The sequence below is a fragment of the Cetorhinus maximus genome, chromosome 6 (assembly GCF_964194155.1).
Source record: "Cetorhinus maximus chromosome 6, sCetMax3.hap1.1, whole genome shotgun sequence".
Classification (NCBI taxonomy): Eukaryota; Metazoa; Chordata; class Chondrichthyes; order Lamniformes; family Cetorhinidae; genus Cetorhinus; species Cetorhinus maximus.
In genome coordinates, this window is record NC_135884.1 from 122,159,436 (window position 1) to 122,178,155 (window position 18,720).

Here is an 18,720-nt window from a genome sequence, read left to right on the forward strand (position 1 = left end):
AGGAGAGCAGCAAGGCACTCATCGGAGAACCTGGGCGCACACTGGCCACCCGCCCTACCCTCCTGCATGGCTCTTTCTGATTTTCCTTGCCCCCCATCCTCTGGCCATGTACAGCAGCCTTGGAGCGGCTGCAGTTTGGCCTTTAAATAGGTCGCCGGGTCGCCATTGGACCCAGCGGCGATTGCCGTTCCGCCTGCACCCGCCCACTCCCACCGTCCCCGGGAGTCACCAAACATGCTGGGCAGGCCTTAATTGGCCCACCCAGGCAAAATGGCGGCGCAGTCCCGATTGGTGCCGGTGATCGGGACCGCGCCTGCCAGCGCCCCACCCGATATGGGGAAAATTCTCCCCTGGCTTTCTCTTTCATAAAGCCATGTTGACTTGTTCTAATAATACTATGATTTTCTTAGTGGATTGTTAAGGACTTCCTTAATAATAGATTCTAGCACTTTCCCAATGACTGATGTCAGGCTGACTGGTCTGTAGTTCCCCATTTTCTCTCTCCCTCCTTTCTTGAATAGCGTTGTTACATTTGCTAACTTCCAATCTGCAGGGACCTTTCCAGAATCTGGGGAATTTTGGAAAATCATTGCGCATCCATTAGCTCTGCAGCTATCTCTATAGAACACTAGGATTTAGGCCATCAGGTCCTGGGGATTTTAGTCCCTTGAATTTCTCCTGTACTTTTTCTCTGCTGATATTAGTTACCTAAATGTCACCACTCTTATTAGCTGCTAGGTTACCCTCTATTTCTGGCATGTAATGTGTGCCTTCTACTGTGAAGACAGACACAAAATATTTGTAGAGTGTCCCTGTCATTTTTTTCCTCATTCCCCTGCTAACTTATCCTGTTTCTGCTTCTAAGGGACCAACATTTACTTTAACTATTCTCTTTCTTTTTACATACTTGTAAAAGCTCTTACAATCTGTTTTTAAATTTCAGCCAGTTTACTCTCATATTCTATTTTTTCCCTTTTTATCAACTTTTTGATGGCCATTTGCTGGTTTCTAAAACATTCCCAATCCTCAGACATACCACAATTCTTTGCAACATTATAAGCCTCTTTTTTTTAATCTAGTACTATTTAACCTTCTTGGTAAGCCATAGATGGATCTTTCTCACTGAGTCTTTGTTTTTCAGCAGAATGTGTTCTTGTTGAACATTTTGAATTGTTCCTTTAAATATTTCCCACTGCTTATTTATCGCCACACCTATTAGTTTATTGACCCAATAATCTTAGCCAGCTCTCCCCTCATACCTACGTATTTGGCTTTGTTTAAGTTTAAGATTCTTGTTTGTGTTTGGAGTGTGTCATTTTCAAACTTAGACCTGAATTTTTGTAATGATGGAAGGGGTTCACATCTTTGCCAAAATGGCACCACAGCCTCTACAATCAGGAACACAAGGGCTTGCAATGCAGTGGGTACCAGACGAGCATGCTTCCCTGGAGCATACATGGCATCTTGACATGCAGAGCATCCACTTGCATATGGATGATGCCTTTGACAAAGTGCTCATGCTTGAAGTGCACCTGATAAACTCTATCTGACCTTTGAGCCTGATCATTGATCCTCCCTTAAGTTAATCATTGATGGACAAGGAGCATCTCAATCTGCAACCCTTGATGTACTACTACCTTTTCTGAAGGTCTGGAGAAGCAAATAGTCTTTCCCTGCTGGTCATGCATGGGCACACTCTTGCTCCTGATGGTGTCAATATGAGATAGACTTCAGCATACAGTCTTCAGTGCCACTGGTAAGAACTGCCTTCATTCTGTTAACATTCTCATTGAGAGTTTTATTGTACAAAAGCAGACCGAGACATTTTTCAATGTCGTGATATGTAGTTAAAAAGTGTGTAATTTTGATATGTGTAAAGTGATTTGTGTTGCCACACTGATCCCATTGCAAAGGCTCCTATGAAGTGCCGCCTGTGTTGCCTCGGATGAGGTGGAGGCAGACTGCTTACCTCTCATCCTATATGGCACTGAGGAGCATGGTGGCTGGCCTCGTTGTGCAGGAACACATTGAGGGCCTACTTCAGATTGCGGCCTCTGCATTTCTGTGGAGGCAAGCATGGAACAGATATGAGGCAGAGGGACTGGGGAGTTGGAAGAAGATGAGGGCGCTGAGATGAACTCAGTTCCTTCACCCTCCTCACTAAACTGCACAGCCCTTGTTTGGCCTTCAGGTGGGGTTGAAGGGGCTGGCTGCTGGTGTGCAGCAGTCGTCCATTCCAGCAACAGCAATGCCACCAGTGCAACTGTCCTGTTAAGGGAATGCAACTCTTCATGTATTTTGTGCACTCATACCCTGAGCAGACTTCTGTGGTGAGTAACTCACCTCCTGATTCCCCAAAGCTTGTCCACTATCTACAAGGCACTATCTAAAGTCAGGAGTGTGATGGAACTCTCCACTTGCCTGGATGAGTGCAGCTCCACCAATGCTCAAGAAGCTCGACACCATCCCCGCTTGATTGGCACCCCATCCACCACCTTCAACATCCACTCCCTCCACAAACGACACACAGTGGCAGCAGTGTGTACTGTCTGTTATGTACCAAGATGGGAGGAGTGCACAGTTAATTCTAGCCCCACTTCTCCACAGGTCGTAACAATAGTTTAAATGTTTAATTGACCCACAAAACTGGCTAATTGTTTACCTTTGATACTGTTATCCCCAGCATAAAAAGACTCTAACTAGGCTTCTTTCAGTAAACACAAAGAAATGTTTGATTGATTGATTTACTATTAAACTAACTTCTTTTTAAAAACAAGTTAATGAACTAGTAAACAATCAAGTTGTAGTTTAGAAGTGTAACAATTTTCCCCTTTTAAAAAAAAGCAGATATTCGAATCCCCATACACACACATACAAACACAAAACGGCAAAACAAACACAGTCCACTGCAGAGGCTGGAGTATGAGAACCTTTTAAAAGGATAAAGTCCAGAGAGATCTCAACACAGTTGATCTAACAGAATCCTGGTCACAATAGTTCTGTAAGTTCTTTCAGATAGATTTGTTGATGAAACTGTCCTTGATGATTCTTACTTATCACAACTTTGCAGACTTTCAAAATAAAGCAGATGAGTTATCATGATGAGACTTACTCTAGACCACATATAACACAAAGGCAGGGCAGAGAGAGGGAAAGAGAGAGTCTTTTCCTTGCTGCTTGCTTCTAAGGCACACCTACACCCACTCTGCCCGAGAGTTTTAGAGACTAAGATGTTTAAAGAATACTTCTCTTAGGCCAGGTGTTTTTAACCAATCAGCAAGAGGCTTTAACCTCCCAACAGCACTTCTTTGTTAACTTAAATATACAAAATATCTCTTCCCTTTCCAGGCGTTCCCCATTGGACATCTATCTTGACCCATGGTTTCTTGAAAAATGGCTTTTTCATAACCCTGAATTAATATTGCAAACTTTTAAAAATAACTGTCCAGGGAGAATGTCCTAAATTCGATGTCCTTCAAATTTTTCAAAAACAGGTTCCTCACACATCTACAAGATGCACTGCAGCAACTCTATCAGGGACATGTTATTAACTCAATTGTAAAACTTTTATTTTATTTTTATTTGCTTTTGGAAATCTCAACCGCCCATGGATGAGGTTTTCAGAAAAATACAAAGGCCACTGGGCTTTTTTGCTTTTTCAACCATTAGGTTGGACAGGCAGTGAAAAATTTAGGTTAATTGATTATTTAATGGCCTTAACAGGCCTATTAATTGTTGGCGGGCGCACTGCCAACTCCGGCGCGTGCCCGCCAACTGAACTATCGCGTGACTGCGCGTTGACGTCGGCACACTCGGCCGACATCAACACACATCGTTTCACGCTTGAGTGAGTCAGGCGCGCGCTTGCCCACCAAGCAAAAATTTCTGCCCTTAAACGTAAAGCTAACACTTAAACTTAAAGCTATAGCTTATTCCTAACACACACAAATACACATATAACTTACTTAAAACTATCTCTAGTTCCTAGCGTTCATTACAATGTGACTAGGCAGCAGTAATAACTATATTTTCTTATGGAAGGCCAATGATGGGCCATCAGCCCCAGTGTCAGCAACCAGTTGGACAACTATTACAGCTGGCACTCACCTGACTGCTCAATGACGTCTCCTCCAAATAAAAACAGCGCCTCCATACACTTCCTGCCTCACAGCAGGCCCTCTTTACTGGCCTGCCTGTTGTCCACAACCGAGGAGAGGCATATAAACTAAATGACTACAATAGTTTATACTATAGGAGAGAAAGGTGCTGATTTCTTGGCAAGTCCACTCTTATTGGTCGAGGCATTGCCATGGAGAAAGCAAAGGTGGAACGATCGGCCGGAATTTTACGTCCCACGGGTGGGCGCATGCCTGACACGAATGGGTGTAAAATTGATCGAGATGACATCGGGCAAGCGTTCTGATGTCATCGCGCACACATGCGGTAATTCGCTCAGCAGGTGCACGCAAAAGTCAGAAGAGCGCCTACCGACAATTAAGTGGGCAATTAAGGTCATTAATGGTCCAATTGTGAGCGATCTTTTGTGGTCCGTCCAACCTTACAGTTGGCGGACGGGCCAATCAACCAGGCAGGCTTTACATTTTTGATGAAACCTCATCCAAGAGCGGGATGAAATCTCCATTAGGATTTAAAATAAAAAGAAATATCCGGGGACCGTTTTTTTTTTAATGAGGTATTCTTGTGGCACAGCAGATGGTAAATGTTGAACTGTTAAAATCCCAGAGGGAAACTTGAAACAACTGCCCCAACTCTTTTACAATTTGTATTTATTTCAAGATGCGTGCCTTGAATTCAGTAATAGTAAGGCCACTGAGTCTTATGAGTTTCTTACAAAACTAAATTAACCTTCATTAATAAAAAATGATTTTAAACACGTACATACATTTACAAATTACGACTATGATAACTCCTATCTCCTCCAGTTAATCTAATTCCCGGTTACATCTCCGTTAAGGCAACAGTAAAACACATAGATTTTAAAAGATCCAGGGAAAGTAACGTGACACCCTGAACAGTCGAATTCAAAATGAGTTTTCTTAACTTCAGTCCTTGCAGACAGCAACTTGAGGCTTAGAGGCTGGAGGCTTTTCATACTTGTTAGATCTTAGAATTCCTTCTTCTTACACATAACCTCATCTCCTTTACAGGTTTCTCCCTTTTTAATGTAAATCCCATTGTACCAATATGTCTTTTCAAATCTACTTTTCTAATAATAAAAATCTTTCACAGCACCAATTTAATCAGTAAGTTTTGGGAAAAATTATCACACTGTTTGGCTTCTTCTGACTAAGTGTAACATTTCACCACCTCTTTTGAAATTCAAGTTACTCTGGTTTATCTAAAAATGCAAATGTTCCCTTTATACCTCACATTCTAAAACTTCAACCATGTTTACCTAGTTAGCATTTCAAACCTGGCTTCTCTTTTGATACATTAAAGCCTTCAGGCCAGCTATCTTTAATTCAGTTAAGTCCCACATATATACACACACACATACACACAAATACTATTCCTACTTTACAATAAATTCCAATAACATTATGAAAATTATTATATTTTCCTGAGAGTATGGTATCAGGTACTTGATTGTGTTGCATGGACATTTTTTGCAGCATTGTTTTGTGAATTCTTTTATTATTTGGGCATCTGCAGCTCTCTGAGGCATCTGTCTGCCTTCAGGGAGCTCAGTGGAAGCGCTTACCAGCACCTGCGGTGACGTCAGCATCTGCCCTCTTCCTGCCCCCACTAGCAGTGCTGAGCCTTTCTCCGGACGCGTTTCACATTGGCTGGCTATTAATTGGCCAGCCAGTGTGAAATCACAGTCAGAGGCTGATCATGGTGGGGGGACGGTTTCCCATCCGTTCCTGGGCCCTCCTATCACACGCGCCCGAAGTGTGCAAACTTCAGGCCATAGTACCCTTATAATTCAAAAAAGATGCAAGGCTTGAACATATTCCTTTTGTTTACAGCAAATGGGTCCCTGGGTATGAATTATGTCACTTCTGGCAAACGTAAATGAGTCATGTTATGAGCTCAACTAATTATCTTAAATTGTTGTATGTGTTGCTATTAGCACACTCAGGATTGTTCAGAAAGTGCTGCCCAATCCCGAAATCATGTATAACGGTAGATGTTTTGTTTTGTGGGCTGATTAAGGAAAGCCTGTTTTCTGGCTATCAGTAAATGTTAACTATTTAAAATTTTCAGAGAATGGGGTTGAAATTTGGCCAAACCAATTTCACTTAGATTTTATTAGCCATCAACTGTCTATTGTAAGTTCAGACTGAAGTCACAGTTATTCAAAGTAAATCACACAATTTCTAATGAATTAAGCTCTCCAAATTCATTCCAAGTGAAGATGGGGGAATGCGTAAATTTTATTTGCATATACATCCCTAGTGCTTCAGTGCTGCAGTTTATTGTTAAAGCAGCAGTGATGGCTTACCAACCTAGACAGTGATTATGTAGGAGTTTTCTCTTAACTAAGAATTATGTTTTGAATGTTACATGGTGCATGAAACAACTGGTTAAAATGGTGTGATGATATGGATTAGCACCTGAGTTGCACATCACAGCTTGTGCAAAGTTGCTCGAGTAACAAAAACTTAGACAGGTTGAATTCCCACCTTCTTAACTTGGGGACCACGCACAGCACATGTTGCTGTTTATAGTTGCTTAAGTATCAAATGGAACTATTGTTCGTTGGTAAATTATGTGAAAATTCCTCAATAACAAATATTAAATATAATTCCATTGTTTCTGAATGTTCTATATTAGGTTGGAATTCTCGGATGGGCCTTTGGAAACTACACTGAGTAGGGGATCAAACTTTTGTGGAATAGAGCTGAAGTGGGTTGTGTACAAACAATAGCAAGATTCATGCATGGGGAATTTTGAACCAGTTAGAAGATAGCCTGAGCAAATTTATGCTTTTTTCTAATTTTTTTTTAAACTATTTTTGTGTACTTATTTACAATTGTATATTTAGCTTTGAGAGCGAGGAACTGGTCATAGGGTCATAGAGCCATAGAGTTTTACAGCACGGAAAGAGGCCTTTCGGCCCATCGTGCCCATGCCAGTCATCAAGCCTCTATCTACTCTAATCCCATTTTCCAGCACTTGGCCCGTAGCCCTGCATGCTATGGCATTTCAAGTGCTCATCTAAATACTTCTTAAATGTTGTGAGGGTTCCCGCCTCTATCACCCTTTCAGGCAGTTAGTTCCATATATCCGCAACCTCTAGGTGAAATTTTTTTTCCTCAAATCCTCTCTATACCTCCTGCCCCTTACTTTAATTCTATGTCCCCTGGTTATTGACCTCTCCACTAAGGGGAAAAGTTTCTTCCTATCTACCCCATCTATGCCGCTCATAATTTTATGCACCGCAATCAAGCCCCTGCTCAGCCTTCTCTGCTCTAAGGAAAACAACCCCAGCCTATCTAGTCTCTCTTCATAGCTGAAACATTCCAGCCAGGCAACATCCTGTTGAATCTCCTCTGCACCCTCTCTAGTGCAATCACATCTTTCCTATGGTGCGGCAACCAGAACTGTACACAGTACTCCAGATGTGGCCTAACTAACGTTTTATACAGCACCATCATAACCTCCATGCTCTTGTATTCAATGCCTCGACTAATAAAGCCAAGTATCGCATATGCCTTCTTAACCACCTTATCTACCTGTCCTGCTGCCTTCAAGGATCTATGGGCATGCACACCAAGGTCCCTCTGATCCTCTGTACTTCCTAGGGTCCTACCATTCATCGTGTACTCCCTTGCCTTGTTAGTCCTCCCAAAATGCATCACCTCACACTTTTCAGGTTTAAATTCCATTTGCCACTGTTCTGCCTATCTGATCAGCCCGTCTATATTGTCCTGTAGTTTAAGGCTTTCCTCTTCGCTATTTACCATACCACCAACTTACGTATCATCTGCGAACTTACTGACCATACCTCCTACATTCACATCTTGATCATTAATGTACACTATAAACAGCAAGTGACCTAGCACTGATCCCTGCGGTATGCCACTGGACACAGGCTTCCAGTCACAAAAACAACCTTCGACCATCACCCTCTCCCTCCTGCCACTAAGCCAATTTTGGATTCAATTTGCCAAATTGCCCTGGATCCCATGGGCTCATACCTTCTTGACCAGTCTCCCATGCGAGACCTTGTCAAAAGCCTTACCGAAGTCCAAGTGGTCTACATCAACTGCACTACCCTCATCTACACACCTAGTCACCTCCTCGAAAAATTAAATCAAATTTGTTAGACATGATCTCCCCCTGACAAAGCCATGCTGACTATCCTTGATTGATCCTTACCTCTCCAAGTGGAGATTAATTCTGTCCCTCAGAATTGTTTCCAAAAGTTTCCCTATCAGTGGTGTGGTGGATGACTTTTTTTTTCTTTATTCTTTCATGGGATGTGGGCATCACTAGAAATTAAGGCCAGCATTTGCTGCCCATCCCTAATTGCCCTTGAACTAAGTGGCTCGCTAAGTCATTTCAGAGGGCAGTTAAGGGTCAACCACATTGCTGTGGATCTGGAGTCACATGTAGGCCAGACCAGGCAAGGATGGCAGATTTCCTTCCCTAAAGGACATTAGTGAACCAGATGGGTTTTTATGACAAACAGTGATAGCTCTCATGGTCACCACTGGAGACCAGCTTTATATTCCAGACTTATTAATTGCATTTAAAACCACCAGCTGCCATGATGGACATTCCATCATGTCCAGGACATTCGATTGGACCTCTGGATTACTAGTCCAGTAACATTACCATCACGCCATCATCTTCCTTAAAAAGGTGAAAGATGTTTCAAAATTTCGTTTGACATTTTATTGCTGATTCATGGATTTTTTTTTATTTTGAATCTTTTTTTTAATTGCAGGTGATGATTTTTGTTAATAAATAGTAGTTCATTTTTAATGAGTGAGAAATTTCAGTCAAGCAGTGCACTTCACATCTTAAGAAATTAGACACCTTTTCATACTTTATGGACCTGAGACAGATGCATAACTTATAATTATACAGCTTATTCATTCTCTCCAACTCGAATTATCCTTTTTCTTCAGATGTTGTGTAATATGACAATTATTTTTTGACTGTTATTAAAAGGAAAATATTATAATTCCAAAGAATCTGGTTATTCTTGCTATTATTTTTCCTTATTTTGGAGATGGTTAGAAAACCAATGTTCTGAAAGAATTGAATGAGATGTTATCTGTTGCTTACCTAATGTTGCTAGGACTCCACAAGCTGCCCAGACAATCAAAGAAGGTCCCACTGCTCCAGTATTGGACAAAACCTCTACAGGCGAGATAAAGATTCCAGAGCCAATCATTGTCCCCACAATGAGACTGATACCACTGAACAAGCCAACCTTTACAAGGAGGGAAAAAAGAAGAAAGAAAACTTTAACAAGAAAACCATAAACAAAAGGCCATTAGATCCATTTAGCCCACTTTGTCCACAGTTCATGAAGAATTTATTCTATGATAAATTATATCTGATCTATTTAAAATTCCTCAGAGAAAGTTCTGCATAATTACTCCAAGAGACGCCTGTAGGTATTCAATAAAACTTCTAGTGTATATATTAACACAGTAATAAAACCAAGGATCCCATATATAATTTAAAAACAGTTTCATTATTTTTGTTTTCCATTTTTTTAAATTTGTAAATCTGAACCCAATGTCTCTGCTGTTTTATTCCTTTGTAAAGTGTTAACATTTAGCATATATTCCGTCTCCTTTTGCTTCATCCCAAAACATATCCACTTACAATTCTCTGCATTAAATTTTATTGGACATCAATCTGTCCAGTCCACAAAGCTCCTAGAATCACTTACAATCTTTTACACAGTTAACCATGCTTCCTATTTTATACCATTGGAAAATTTTGATATTTTCGTCATAATCAAGACCAAGTGATTCAAATGAACATACAAAATAGGAGCAAAAAAAGCTAATTGACCTCTCGAGCCTGCACCGCCATTCAATAAGATCATGGCTGATCTGTTTGTGTTTCAAATTCCACATTCCCATCTACCCCCAATAATCTTTGATTCCCTTACCTGACAAGAATCTATCTGCCTCTGCCTTAAAAATATTCAATGACCCCCCGCCTCCAATGCCTTCTGAGGCAGGGAGTTCCAAAGTCACACCACCCTCAGAGAGAAAAAAAATCTCTTCATCTCTGTCTTAAAAGGGCAACCCCTAATTTTAAAACACTGCCCCCTAGTTCTGGACTCGCCCACAAGAGGAAACACCCTTTCCACGTCCATCTTGTCGAGACCGTTCAGGATCTTAAATACTTCAATCAAGTGTTAGGAAATAGCGATAGTTTAAGTAAGTTGTACTTGTATTTTTGGGTGTTAGGGATGAGTTTTAGCTTTAAAATTTAAATTTGATTTGTACTTCTGTATTTGTGTGTTAAGGAAAGGTCAGATTGAGTTTTAGTTTCACTTTTAAAAGTGCATGCATTTCTAATAAGAGTTTTGTGGCTGTTGCAGTTCAGGTAAACAAACAAGAGTAGAAGAACAGTGCTGTTGCCTAGCAACAGGGATCCAGAGAGGCAGGTCTTTCCCACAGACACATGCAGAAAGAACTGGAAAAGCAGTTTTGAGTTCAGTTTTGAAGACAGCTGCCAGACAGAAGCAGCCTAGAAGGGACAGATAGCCAGTCCCAAGCTGAAATTGGATTTGAAAGTAGCTGCTAGGAGAGACTGAGCAAATTGGACAGATAACCAGCCCCAAGCTGAAGAAAAGACCCCAAAATCCAGCGGAGTGGGACAGGGGGAAGTCCCAAGCAGACCTTCTAGTCAAAGGAAGAATAGGAACCTGGCAAAGGTCCTATTAATGAAGTTAGGACTGAAGGGCAGTGAGTGAGGCTCCAAGCTTCAGATTTAAAGAGACAAAAGCTGCAGACAGCAGATTTAAGGCGAGAACAGCTTGCAAGAGGCAAGAAGGTCCAAAGAGACAACTGAAGATCTGTAACTCTTTGCTATGGACATGTGAAGCAGTAGTGTACTGTTGACGGCTGAGTCAGTGAGAGTGCATTGAAGACAACTTGAATGCATGTGGTGACCCAGGGAAGAGGAACATTGGAAGGAGAGTTTGAAACCCTGGAGGTGAACCCTTGCAGACACGTCTGAGAGAAAGCGTCTGTTTGGGAGAAGATTCCACGCGAGTTCTTGGAGAGTGGAGATTGGACACCCTCATGTGAAAGACAAAGTTCAATGAGACTGGTTGGCTCATGGTGGGACAAGCGTCTGGTGGGGGGGTGGGTGGCTGTTGATGAGAGATCCAAAGCATCTGATTGAGGTAGCATCTGTCACTTGGTTTCAGAGTGTGGTGTGTCTGACCACAGGGTGCCTATTGGTTTACATGGACTGAGTACTTACTGTGAACATCAGAGTATGATAGCTTTTGTAACTTGTGCTATCCTTACAAATCTGTATATATCTATAAAGGTATAATTGTGGATGAAGGATTATTGTAATGTAGTTCATCTTGCCTTATTTAATAAATGTTTTATTCTTTTGTTAAAAATTCATCAGCTGACTCTGGTGTCTCAGTTCAGTAGCTACTCTCCATGTATCTAAACAAACAAATTTAAGTTAAGATCTATCAAGCTCGGTTCCACCCTGGGATCAGGCTTGCCCAGTGGTAACCTCAGCTGGGGATCATAACACTAGTCACCCCTCACTCTTCTAAACTCCAGTTGAAACAAGCCCAGTCTGCCTAACCTTTCCTCATAAGACAACTTGTTTATTCCAAGTATCAATCTAGTAAACCTCCTCTGAACTGCCTTCAACGCATTTACATCCTTCCTTAACAAGGAGACCAAAACTGTACACAGTGTTCGAGGTGCGGTCTCACCAATGCCCTGTGTTACTGAAGCATAACACCCTTATTTTTATGTTCCATTCCTCTCGTAATAAAGGATAGCGTTCCATTAGTTTAAATGCTAACTTTTTGTGACTCATGCACTAGAATACCTAGGTCCCTCTGCACCTCGGAATTCTGCAGCCATTTTCTGTTTAAGTAATACTCTTTTTTTTAATTATTCCTGCCAAAGTGAACAACTTCACATTTTCCCATATTGTACTCCATCTGCCGGATTTTTGTCCACATGCTCAACCTATCTATATCCTTTTGCAACCTCCTTTTGGCTTCTTTGCAACATACTTTTCTACCTGTCTTTGTGTCATCTGCAAATTTAGCTACCATGCCTTCGCTGCCCTGATCTAAGTCATTGATATAAATTGTAAAATGTTGAGGCTCAAGCACAGGCCCCTGTGGGGCTCCACTTGTCACATCCTGCCAATCAGAAAATTACCTATTTATGCACACTTTCTGTTCTCTGCTAACCAGCCAGCCAATCTCCTATCCACGCTAATACGTTACCCCCTACACCATGAGCTTTTATTTTCTGCAATAACCTTTGATGTGGCACCTTATCAAATCCTTCTGGAAATCCAAGTACAGCACATCTACAGGCTCCCATTTATCCACAGTGTATGTTACTCCTTCAAAGAACTCCAATAAATTGGTTAAACATAATTTTCCTTTCACAAAACCATGCTAACTCTTCATGATTACCTTGAGTTTCTCTAAGTGCCCAGCTATAACCTCCTTAATGATCAATTTTAACACCTCTCCCTTGACAGACATCAAGCTAACTGGTCTGTAGTTTCCTATTTTCTGCCTCCCTCCCTTCTTGAATCAAGTCTGATGGAACCTTTCCAGAATCTAGCGAATTTTGGAAAATTAACACCAATGCATCTACCACCTCATCAGCCACCTCTTTTAAGATCCTAGGATGAAATCAGAGACTTGTCAGCCCTCAGCTCCATCAGTTTGCTCAGTATCGCTTCCCTAGTGATTGTAATTTCACCAAGTTCCCCTCTCCCTTCCACCTCCTGATTTACAGCTATTACTGGAATGTTTTTTGCATCCTCTATAGTAAAGACAGAAACAAAACATTTGTTAATTTCATCCGCCACTGTCTTATTATCTACTATTTAACTCCCCATTCTCACTCTCTAGAGGACCAACACTCACTTTACTTACTCTTATCCTTTTTAAATACCTATAGAAACACTTGCTATCCATTTTTATATTTCTAGCTAGCTTCCTCTCATACTCTAATTTGTTGCTCCTAATTAACCTTTTCATCATTCTCTGCCATTCTTTATGTTCTGACCAAACATCTGACCCGCCATTCATCTTTATGCAGTTTAATGCTTCTTCCTTAAGTTTGATGCTTTCCTTAACTTCTTTAGTTAACCACAGATGGTTGGTCCTCTCCTTAGAATTTTTCTTTATAGTAGGAATATACGTACTCTTGAGTATTCTGAAATATCCCCTTAAATGTCTGCCACTGTTTCTCTATTGATCTATCCCCCAACCTAGTATCCGAGTTCACTTCAGCCAGCTCATTTTCATGCCCACATAGTTGCCCTTTTTAAGTTTAAAATGCTAGTCTTAGACCCACTCTTCTCTCTTTCAAACTTGATGTAAAATGCAATCATATTGTGGTTGCTGCTACCTAGGGGTGCATTCACTCTGAGGTCATCAATTAACCCTGTCTCATTACACAATACCAAGTCTAATATAACCTGCCCACTCGTCGGTTCCAGAGTGTGCTGCACTAGGAAAAAAACAACTCAAAAGCATTCTCATCCAGGCTACTACTGCCAATCTGATTTTTCCAGTGTATAAGTAGATTAAAATCACCAATGATTATTGCCGTCCCTTTATCGCAAGCATCCAATATTTCTTCTAAAGAGAAACAGCAATCCCCTGGGAGACACTAATTGCAATTCTCCAATCTAGAAATACCTACTAACCACTCCTCTTTGTTTACTGTCCCTGAGCCAACTCTCATTCCAAGCTGTGATTTTAGTTCCAATCCAGTCAACAGTTACCCTTGTAGCATGCCATCTCTTTTGAAATGCTGATTGAGAGGATAAAAATCATGTTTTGATGATTATCATCTACATGGGTTCTACATTCTGACCTATTACAAACAACTTGAATATTTCTAGAATAAAAACCTTGCCTATTTAGGGAATCAAAGCTCTGCAAGTCTGAGTGAACCACACCTTGGTGCAAGTGCAAAGATAAGCCTGCCAAGAAGCTTTGCTGCAGAGCCTCTGGAATTTCCAAGATCAAATGGAGATACTCTAATATATCTGCCATTGGTCAATGCCTGCGCCAGTCAGGGCGCATCTAGATTGCCCACCTACTAAAAAGGTCAGAAAGTCCAGTTGAAGAGGGCCTGGCCTGAGAAGGGGAGATGCCAGACCCCACACTACCAAAGAATAATTTGTTGGCCTCTTTAGTCCTCTTGCATATTTTGTTTCTTTATAAATTCCATTCTTTTCCTTTGGGGGGTCTAGGCCACAACTCCAGCCTGAATCTTCAAGTGGTTCCCTGTTCTGATTGGTTTCCCTACACCAAGTCACATTGAAGGTTCAGGGCACAAGGACTCTTGATGCAGGGAATCTGTAACTGCTCTTATGTTGATATTTTGAGCAGTTGGAAGCTCTGCCCAGGAACAAAAATCAGTTCTGACCAGCACACTTATTTCCCAGTTTTTACTGGTGTTCCGGTTTAAGGTATTCAAGACCAGTTTGGACCAGTATTTTTATTTCCCAGTTTTTAATGTTTTTTCTTTCTGGGTGCACACAAAATGTCATACCAAAGTCCGAAGTATCTGTCTCCCGGCCTAATTTTCAGCCTTCTGGCACGCTCCAGCCAAAGTTACAAAGGACTTGATTTTCAGGGCCAACATATGGGTGTACATATTTTGGCAAGGAAGAGGCGGTTGCACAAAGCATTACTGGAAAACAGGCTTTGTGTAAAATTCTTGTTGAGTGGCTAAGCCCTCATCAGCAATGCAGTGACCTGCTGTCTATAATCGGTCACAACTGAATGAAAAATCCTTTCTAATCACTGTGAGGGGTGAGAGAAAATTCATTCATGATAGCAGTTCCAGTGACTGCTAATGGTCAAGCAGACAAAATTGCAAAATCTGCCTGCAGATATTAACTTGGAGACTTATTTGAACATTTCTATGAAACCAATATCACGTTTGACACTGGTAGAACCAAATATTGTCCTGTTTTCCAGGATATTGTTGCGATTTGGTTAAGTTATATCTCTACTCACAATCACCATTTTCTTCCATAATTTATCTCCTATTTTAATGCAGCAAACCATAAAGACTAATATTTCACCACCAAAGTTTCCATTAATACCTTCATTTCTCGCCAGTTCTTTCTTTCCCCATCTCTCCTGAAGATACTGACTTCTTCAACTCGGTATGGTTTCGTGGTCAAAGGTCGCTAGCTGCTAATTTTTCCACATTGTACAAGCCTCAACAGAAACAGCTGGCAGGCTCTTTTACTGTGAAGAATGCCAAAGTTGGGCCAAATCCTGTCTTCAACCATGATTTATTTTTATTTTTCACAGGACATGGGCGTCGCTGGCTAGGCCAGCATTTTTATTACCCAACCCTAATTGCCCTTAAATTGAGAAGGTGGCGGTGAGCTGCCATCTTGAGCCGCTGCAGTCCATGTGGTGTAGGTAAACTCACAGTGCCGTAAGGGAGAGAGTTCCAGGATTTTGACCCAGTGACAATGAAGGAATGGTGGTATAGTTCCAAGTCAGGATGGTGTGTGGCTTGGAGAGGAACTTGCAGGTGGGTGTTCCCGTGCATCTGCTGCCCTTGTCCTTCTAGGTGGTAGAGGTCACAGGCTTGGAAGGTGCTGTCCAAGGAGCCTTGGGGAGGATCCTCACTTCGTCGGGCAGGCACGGCGGGTGGGCCCGAGAACGGCCACGAGACTGACCACCATCTGTGATCGGCCTCCGACCACGACTTCACACTGGCTGTCCAATTAATGGCCAGCCAGCATGAAAGGCGCGTTAAGAGCCTCAGCGCTGCCGGGGTGGGGGTGGGGGGAACGCAGTGCTGAAGTGGGCGCATGTACGGGGGAAACGCACACTGACAGCTCCCTGAAGGCACAGGGCTACCTCACGGAGCTGACGGATTTAGTTGAGTGGGCAGCAAAAAATACAACTTAATCAATTATTTAAGGGCCTTAATAGGCCTCTTAACTGTCGGCAGGTGCGCTACCACCTCTTGTGCATGCCCGCCGACCAAAAGAATGCAAGAATGCGCGATAACGTTGGGAAGCTCAGCCGACATCATCGCGCACTATTTCACTCCTCTTCAGGTCGGGCACATGCCTGACCACGGTACAAAAAATTCTACCCTTGGCGGGTTGCTGCAGTGCATCTTGTAGAAGGTACACACTGCTGCCACCGTGCTTCGGTGGCGAAGGGAGTGGAGTTGGGAGATGGTGTATGGGTGTCAATCCAGTGGGCTGCTTTGTCCTGGATGATGTTGAGCTTCTTGAGTGTTGTTGGAGCTGCACTCATCCAGGCAAGTATAGGTGTTCCACCACACTCCTGACTTGTGCCTTGTAGATGGTGGACATGTTTTGGAGAGTCAGGAGGTGAGTTACTTTCCACAGAATTCCCAACCTCCAACCTGTCCTCGTAGCCACAGTATTTAAATGGATGGCCTAGTTCAGTGTCTGGTCAATGGCAACCCAGGGCATTGATAGTGGTGGATTCAGTGATGATAATGCCATTGGATGTAAAGTGAGATGGTTAGATTCTCTCTTGTTGGAGATGGTCATTGCCTGGCACTTGCATGGGGCGAATGTTGCTTGTCACTTGTTAGCCCAAGCCTGAACTTGTCCAGATCATGGGCTGCTTCAGTATCTGAGGAGTCACGAATGGTGTTGAACATTGTGCAATCATCAGTGAACATCCCCATTTCTGACCTTATGATGGAGGGAAGGTCATTGATGAAGCAGCTGAAGATAATTCGGCATAGGAGTCTACCCTGTGGAAATTCTGCAGTGATGTCCTGGGATTGAGATGATTGACCTCCAATAACAACTATCTTCCTTTGTGCTGGGTATGACTCCAATCAATGAAGAGTTTTCCCCTTGATTCCCATTGCCTCCAGTTTTGCTACTGCCCCTTGATGCCACACTCGGTCAAATGCTACCATGATGTCAAGGGCAGTCACTCTCACCTCACCTCTTGAGTTCAGCTCTCTTGGCCATATTTGGACTAAGGCTGTAATGAGGTCAGGAGCTGAGTGGCCTTGGCGGAACCCAAACTGAGTGTCATTGAGCAAGTTATTGCTGAGTAAGTGCCGCTTGATAGCACTGTTGACGATCCCTACCAGCATTTTGCTGATGATCGAGAGTAGACTGATAGAGCGGTAATTGACCAGGTTGGATTTGTTCTGCTTTTTGTGGACAGGACACCCCTGGGCAAGTTTCCACTTTGCCAGGTGGATGCCAGTGTTACAGCTGTACTAGAACAGCTTGGCTACGCACACAGCTAGTTCTGGAGCATAGCCTTTGCAATAACCATTGCCTTAACCATGCACAAATATGTATTGCCAATCCATTCCAGGTTAGTGTATGGCAATGAGGAGATAGAGAAAATGAGATTTATCACTTGATTGTATAACTTAAAAGTTGATAGCAACATTTAGCTATTAAATATTAACCGGTCAAAGGCACATAATTGACCATCTTTTGTTGCATATTGATCTGCCATATTATATACCTATCCAGAAAAATCCTACACTCCCTACATTACACCATCTAATTGTTCTTTAAATAAATTCAGGGTTTTAAACCTTCACCCTTTTGCCCACAAGTCCATTCAAAAAATTGATTGTGCTCTGCCTGAAGAAGTACCACCTGATACCAGCACCTCTTACTAGTTTGCACTTGTGAACCCAATCACAGTTTACTTTAAAGTATTGATTAACCTTTTACAATCTCTACTTTTGTAGACAAAAGCAACACACTGCAGATGATGGAAGCTTGAAATAAAAACGGAAAATGCTGGAATTACTCAGCAGGACTGGCAGCATCCATGGAGAGAGAAATGGAGTTAACATTTCATCGGCTCTGTTGAAAGGCCACAAATTTGAAACTTTGGGCTTGATTCTCAAATTAGGGTTGAGAACCCAACGCCAGGATAATTTCTGGGTCCTAATCCTCCACTGAAAACTGTGTCGCTTACACGACGCTGCTTTGAAATGTAAATGCCCTAATTGGGCTGTAGGCGAGCTTGGTGCCAACTTGTGACACTGAGCATTTCCAGGAGGTGGGACCTACCTGCAGAGCGCAAGTGGCAAAAGCAGCCAGCAACCATGATGGGGCCTGCCACTGCCTTGCCCAAAGAGAGCAGACAGCACCTCAGAGGACCATCAGCATAAAAATTCATGAAAGTGTCCATACGGCCAAATAGGAGGTAATGCATATGATCCAGTGCAAGATTCCCCAGGGCCTTGTATCTTTCATTGCATAAAAAAACTTTCGCTTCTTTCCATTTTGAATCCGACAGCTGTCCATTAACTTGCACCAGAGTGTACGGGTTCAATAATTTTCCAACTGAAAATTGCATTCTCACATTTCCTGGCCCATTGACCAACTCCTCAAGAAGCTTAATGGGCCATTAATTGTAGGTCAGTGTGTTCCGGGCTCCCTACCCAAACACTCCCACTTTGAAAATCAGAATATGTCTTGGAGGCATCAGGATCCAGCACCTGTTCCCAACTGCAACCAGCAATTGAAAATCCAGCCCAG

The 18,720-nt window shown here is 42.3% G+C and overlaps 1 protein-coding gene across 1 annotated transcript in view; it reads right to left on the bottom strand.

The window, feature by feature from the left end:
- slc7a9 (solute carrier family 7 member 9) overlaps nucleotides 1-9,383 on the bottom strand; it is a 60,842-nt gene extending 51,459 nt beyond the window's left edge. Inside the window, exon 1 of the mRNA XM_078544412.1 lies at nucleotides 9,262-9,383. Within this exon, the coding sequence (XP_078400538.1) occupies nucleotides 9,262-9,370 (109 nt within the window). The 5' untranslated portion in view covers nucleotides 9,371-9,383. The remainder of the gene's footprint in view (nucleotides 1-9,261) is intronic.
- Between the last annotated feature and the right edge of the window lie 9,337 nt (nucleotides 9,384-18,720).